A 5,864-nucleotide genomic window follows, 5' to 3' on the forward strand; every position below is an offset into this window, starting at 1 on the left:
TGCTTTCCCTGAAGTGACAGTGAAGAGCTATGCTGAGCCAAGAATTCCTAAATCCAGCCTAGGCTTACTGACTAGAAAGGAGGCCTGAGTTTGTTTTTTATTTTTAAATACAGCTAATATACATAAACTTCTGCCTTTCTCCTATCATAACCAGACCTAGAGAGACCAAGGGACCTTCCAACAACTCAGGTGGGAAGCTAAGATAGATGTACCCCCAGAGAGTGCTCTTGCTTCTGGCTTTAAAGCTAAAACTACTCATGACAGCAAGTGGTATCTGAATTCTAGGAGGGTAATCATCTCAACACTCAAAGGAGTCAGAGGCAGGTGGGTCGCTGTGAGTTCAGAGGCTAGCTTGGCCGACAAAGTGAGTCCAGGACAGCCAATGCTACCCAGAGAAACCTTGTCTTGAAAAACAGAACAAAATTAAAACTCCTGGACTTTATCTGGGCTCAGAGGCACAACAGATCTGTAATCCTAGCACTGGAGAGGCAGAAGGATGCCCTAAGCCTGGTTTTCATAATGAGTTCAGGGCCAGTCAGGGGTGCATAAGGAGACCCTGTCTCCAATCTTTTTAATAAAAATACAGATATGGATAAAGATGCTGGGATGGTCCACTCTATCAGGAACTTATGTGTTCTGTAATATTAACCTCAAAATTTAAAAAGTGACCATGAAACACCTTTGATTTGTTTCCTGATGTAGTTGCTGCCTTATTTAGTGGTTGTCCCCCATACACTCTGAAGTGCATTTAAGGAGGCAAGATGGAGGTGCGGCTAGGTGGGCAAGTACTGGGGAGTGGGAGGTGTTCCTAGGACTCACTCAGCAGTGGCACTTACAGAAAAATTCATTTAACTATGATATTTAGATAAAATGTTGGGTAAACAGCAATGCTGACCCCCCCAAGCCTCCCACAAAAATCCCACAACGAATTCCCACTTCCCCCCATTTCCTTGCAATAATTCATAAATCCATTTAGGGAGAGAGGGAGAGAGAGAAACAGAGAGAAGGAGAGATGAGAGGGAGAGATGAGAGAGACAGAGAGAGAGAGAGAGAGAGAGAGAGAGAGGAGAGAGAGATATGAAAGGATCCAAGGGGTAAAATGGGCAATAACACTTTAATATAGATTTGTGAAACTCTGGCCAGTCCAGCCAGAACACACATTAATAAGCCATAAATAAAGCACGCAGAAACCATAAATTAAATCAGATCCAAGACCTGGATGTCACCATGTCCAGAATGGGATGCATTTTTTTTTCTTTCTCCTGGTCATTTACACCGGACTCTTACATTAATTTTTTTTTTCTCTTTTTAAACATCAGTACAGCCCTCTGGTTTTCTTTTAAAACTACATGGTTTCACACCAAGTCACTCACACAGTTTTTTGTTTGTTTGTTTGTAAGTCAGACTTCCCTGCAGCAACAGGGAACAAAGACAAAAATCAGAACCTGTAGATGCCTTGAGAAGCAGCAGTCTACACAGTGGAAACCAAAGGCTCCTTTAAAACAAGTTTATATATTTATATATTTATATATATATTTCCATTTCCTTCCCTATTTAGAATGACAGATCACTGTGTGGCCCATGCATTTAGGGACACAGACAGTTAGGTGAGACTTCTCCCTTGAGGCCTGCAGTGTGGTGGCTACTTTTTCCTCAAAGCTCTCCCAAAGTCTCAACTTTAACCTCGCCTCTACCTAGGCCTTCTCCGTGGTGGCCAGAGCTAGCAGGGCCTGAAAGCCATTTTCTTAGGAGGAGTTCATAATAGGCCTGGAGTACACTCCTTGGTAGTAGGAGGTGTCTGCGGCCAGGGGCGAAGCATCCAGGCCCGCTTTGTTCGTGACTGGGCCCATGGCCAAGCTGCCTGGCATGGGGGAGCCATAGCCCCCGGGGTAGTGCATGACCTGTTCATAGGCCTTGAGGTCCATTTTGTGGGGCTGATGGTGGTGGTGGCTGTGGTGGTGTTGCTGCTCGGAGGACATGAGGTTGTTGATAGAGAAGGGGTGATTGAAGGCGTAATGGTGCTCAGGCTTCAGGTGGGCCTCTGGCGGCAGGCCCGGGTGGTGAGGTGGGCCCAGCAGGTGGGCTGCAGCCTGCTGCTGCTGTTGCCCAGGCGAGGGCGCCGGCTCCGGGGGACTCAGCGCCGAGGCCGGTGTTCCCTTCAGCTCGCCCAGGCCGCCTCTCTTGTGCTCCTGACACGGAGAGGCGCTGGAATGGGGGGACTCGGTGCCCGCCGGAGTCTCAGAGGCCGACCCCGCGGCCTCCCCGAGCTGAGCTTGCGAGGCCTGGGTCACAGCACCGGTCTTCTTGCCTCCGCCACCGCCCGCACCCGCGGCGGCTTCCTTCAGCGCCAGTTGCTTCTCACACTTGAAGCGTTTCTGGCGGCGCAGGTAGCAACCATTCTCGAACATGTTGCCCGAGTCAGGGTGCAGGGTCCAGAAGGAGCCCTTGCCAGGCTTGTCTGGGGAGCGAGGAACCTTGAGAAAGCAGTCGTTGAAAGAGAGAGAGTGACGGATGGAGTTCTGCCAGCGCTGCTGGTTCTGTCGGTAGAAAGGGAAGAGGTCCATGATCCACTGGTAGATCTCGCTCAGCGTCAGCATCTTGTTGGGGCTCTGCTGGATGGCCATAGTGATGAGCGAGATGTACGAGTAGGGAGGCTTGGCGTGTGTGTAGCTGCGCCGGTACGTCTTGGGGTCCCGGGCGCGGCTAAGGCCGGCCTGCCCGTACATGGGGCTCATCGAGTTCATATTGGCATAAGGGGCAAGGCCACCCATGGCCCCGGCCGCCTGTCCCCCGAGCGGGCTCAGGCTCGGACTCAGGTGCGGCCCCATGCCCGCCACACCGGCCGCCCCGGCTGAGCCGCTCATGCCCGCCATGGCGCTCGCACCCGGGGACATGCCAGCCAGAGATGGGCTCATTCCAGCGCCCACATACGACGACATGTTCATGGAGCCCGCGCTCATGTTGCCGGAGCCGCTGCCCATGGCAGCCGCGGACATGCTCATGTAAGTGTTCATGCCATTCATGCCCAGGCCGGCGTTCATGTTGCTCACGGAAGAGTAGCCCTGCAGACAGAGCCCGGGGAGGAGACAGGTTAGCACCTAGGCTGAGCTTGCCGGACCCTCCTCCTACCCACCAGTTGGGCCCAGTCCCTGCGCCTTCGCGGAGGCCTCCGGGAATCTCTTTCTTTTCCCGGATCTTGGTCCACCAACACCAAGTCGTCTGTCTGTGGCTCAGAATGAGCAGGAGCGGTGATCGCCCCCCGGGGCCAGCGGGCTGCAGTTCTGGGCTAGAGGCTCTCACGCCTCACCCGGATTCTAGAACATTGGTGTCCTGAACCACCAACAAGTCAGGCGCCCAAACTTTATTTTACTCTCCCCTAGGGGCACCCTAAACCCGCTGCCCAGCAAACTGAGTCAGCACCAAGGTCGGAAATATCCATTGCTATCCCTGGTCGCCAAAAGCCACCATTGGAACGTCACCGGGGCAGTCTCAAGTGGAAATCGTCTCAGTGTTCCCTAGTCTGGACCTTTGTCCCGGGACCCCACTCCGTAGTCAAAGGGGATTGAAGCTCAGTGCCAGGGCAGAGTCCCCGAGCAACTGGAGGCATAGCGTGGAAGGGACTGCCAACTCGGCTAGGAACTCTTAGTGTCCGGGCTTCGTAGCCACAACTTTCTTTCTCTTTGTCCACTCGTCTTTGACTCTTTGCCTGCACTTCTGTCCCCAACTCCTACCCATCTTCTCTTCTCCAGCTCCCCACCCCCTCGCCAGCCGACCTCCCACCCCTCCCCAGCCGCGCGCTGCCAAACATAACTCTGTTAGGATAGTGCGTGGCTCGGCCACGAAGAGGATTTGGAGGCGCCGCAAGTCAATATTTGATCACAAAGTTAATATTATCTCAAGGCTAACAGTGTGTCGTATAAAAAAGAGACCCATTTGAGTCGAAGGAGGGCGGAAAAGGCGGCTGTCCAGGAAGGCTAGAGGTGGGGGGGGCGGCGGGTGCCCGTGAAGGGAGCGTGCGAGGCTCGGGAAGCGGAGATAGCTGTCACCCCACTTCTCCCTGGCGAAGGCAAGCGCTTACCTCCGGCTCCGCGTAGTAGCTGCTCCAGTCGGATGGCTCGTGCCCTTCCATCTTCACGGCTCCCAGCATACTGGAAGCCGAGTGCATGGCGGTTTAAAATTTAACAGCCACAACAAACGACCAGCAATCAGCCCCCACCCCCACCCTCTTTAAAAAAAAAAAAAAACTCAGCTATGGCACTGTCCCCTCCCTCCCGCCCTCTCTCGCGCTCCCTCTTCTCTCTCTCTCTCTCTCTCTCTCTCTCTCTCTCTCTCTCTCTCTCTCTCTCTCTCTCTCTCTCTCCTCCCTCCCTATCTCCCTCTCTCTCTCCCTCTCTCTCTCTCTCTCTCTCTCTCTCTGTCTCTCTCTGGGCACCACTTCCTCTCTCTCTCCAGCGGCCTGCTGCAGGAGGTAGCTAGGAGTGGGCGGGAAGGTGGCTGGCGGAGGAGGGGGCCGAAGAACCTAGGAGGCCGGAATCTGAGCCCCGCCGTCGGGCGTGCACTCGGTCGCCGCGCTCCCGGGGCTGCCGGTGCAGGCTGAGGGCTGGCAGTGCCGAGCTGCCGGGAGGCGGCGGGAAGCTAGCGGCGCGGGGGCGGGAGGGGGGAGAGCGAGAGGAGGGGGAGGAGGAGGAGGAGGAGGAGGAGGTGTAGACCGCGCCGAGGACAAGTGCCGCAGTGACGTGAGCGCCTGGTGATATAGCGCGGCGCGCTGGCGCGGGCCTCCAATCCCCAGACCCCGGGCAGCACATTTGAATAATCAGCTCACACTTAGGTGAGAGGAAGCCGGGGCTAGCGCTCCGCACCTGCTGCTCGGTGCCCAAAACTAGCCTAGCTCCCGCTGTCCCCCACCTCCATCCCACCCTCGCACTCCCAAGACCCGGACGTGCTAGCGGGCTCGCCGGCGCCCTGGTGGAGTCCCTTTCTTTGTGTCCACGGGGAGTCTTCCGTGGACTCAGAGACCTGGGATCAAGCCACCCCTGGAGAAGCTTAGGACTCCGGCTCCCGCCCCGCCCCTCCTCATCGCCTTGAGGTGCGTCAATCAGAGGGCGCGCACCGCCTGGGTGCCCCAAAGAGCCGCGGCAAGCCAGATTTACTTATCCCGGGTTTCCTCCTTCTCAGTGCACATACCCTGTCAAAACAACAAGCAGGTGACAGCCAATTTCCAAAGCGCTGTCCTATTTAGAAAAACTGTGTACACACCTTTAACTCGCTGGCCGCTGCTCCGGAGGCCCCTCCCTGTTACAGTTAAGTCCCAGAGCGGCCTCAGGAGGCGCGCAGGACAGACCTGATGTGGCCGCCTAAGTTGTCAACCACCTCCGACCTTTTTCTGACTGACTACCCACCTCAGGCAGCCGGGACAGCCCCGCTTAGCTGCAGCCAATACCTGGGAGGCAGCGATTTGCCTCTGACATGCGGACCTCCGTGTTTCAAGGTTACTTTTCAGTTAAATCCAAGGTGCCCACGGTATTTCGTAACTAAAACAAACAGGGCAGTAGGTGAGGGTAGGGTAGGAGGAGAGAGGGAGGGAGGGAGGGAGGGAGGGAGGGAGAGAGAGAGAGAGAGAGAGAGAGAGAGAGAGAGAGAGAGAGAGAGAGAGAGAGAGAGAGAGAGAGAGAGAGATCAATAAATGGGCCTTATGGGATGACTTCAAGAGGATCTGTGTTCTCTCTGCCTGCCAAGGCCACGACTGTTTTATAAAAATTTAAAATTTCAGTTTTTCTCTTCTGCTTTTGCGTGTCCAAAAAAAAAAAAAAAAGTCATTTGAGTAGTGTGTCAACTGACACACCTTTGATCCCAGCACTCTATAG

The 5,864-nt window shown here is 54.9% G+C and overlaps 1 protein-coding gene across 3 annotated transcripts; it reads right to left on the reverse strand.

The window, feature by feature from the left end:
• Window positions 1–1,095: 1,095 nt before the first annotated feature.
• Foxa2 (forkhead box A2) lies at window positions 1,096–5,503 on the reverse strand. Of its 3 annotated transcripts, none has more exons than XM_051144787.1 (3): window positions 5,441–5,503; window positions 4,079–4,148; window positions 1,096–3,062 (listed from the first exon to the last, which is right to left on the reverse strand). In XM_051144787.1, exons 2-3 carry the CDS (start codon window positions 4,145–4,147, stop codon window positions 1,746–1,748), a joined length of 1,386 nt encoding a protein of 461 aa, XP_051000744.1. In that variant the 5' UTR covers window position 4,148; window positions 5,441–5,503; the 3' UTR covers window positions 1,096–1,745. The 3 variants fall into 3 exon arrangements, with proteins under 3 accessions (XP_051000744.1, XP_051000743.1, XP_051000742.1); XM_051144786.1 differs by lacking the exon at window positions 5,441–5,503 and adding an exon at window positions 5,257–5,400; XM_051144785.1 differs by lacking the exon at window positions 5,441–5,503 and having other exon boundaries at window positions 4,079–4,226.
• Between the last annotated feature and the right edge of the window lie 361 nt (window positions 5,504–5,864).

The sequence above is a fragment of the Acomys russatus genome, chromosome 4 (genome assembly GCF_903995435.1).
Source record: "Acomys russatus chromosome 4, mAcoRus1.1, whole genome shotgun sequence".
NCBI classification, from domain to species: domain Eukaryota; kingdom Metazoa; phylum Chordata; class Mammalia; order Rodentia; family Muridae; genus Acomys; species Acomys russatus.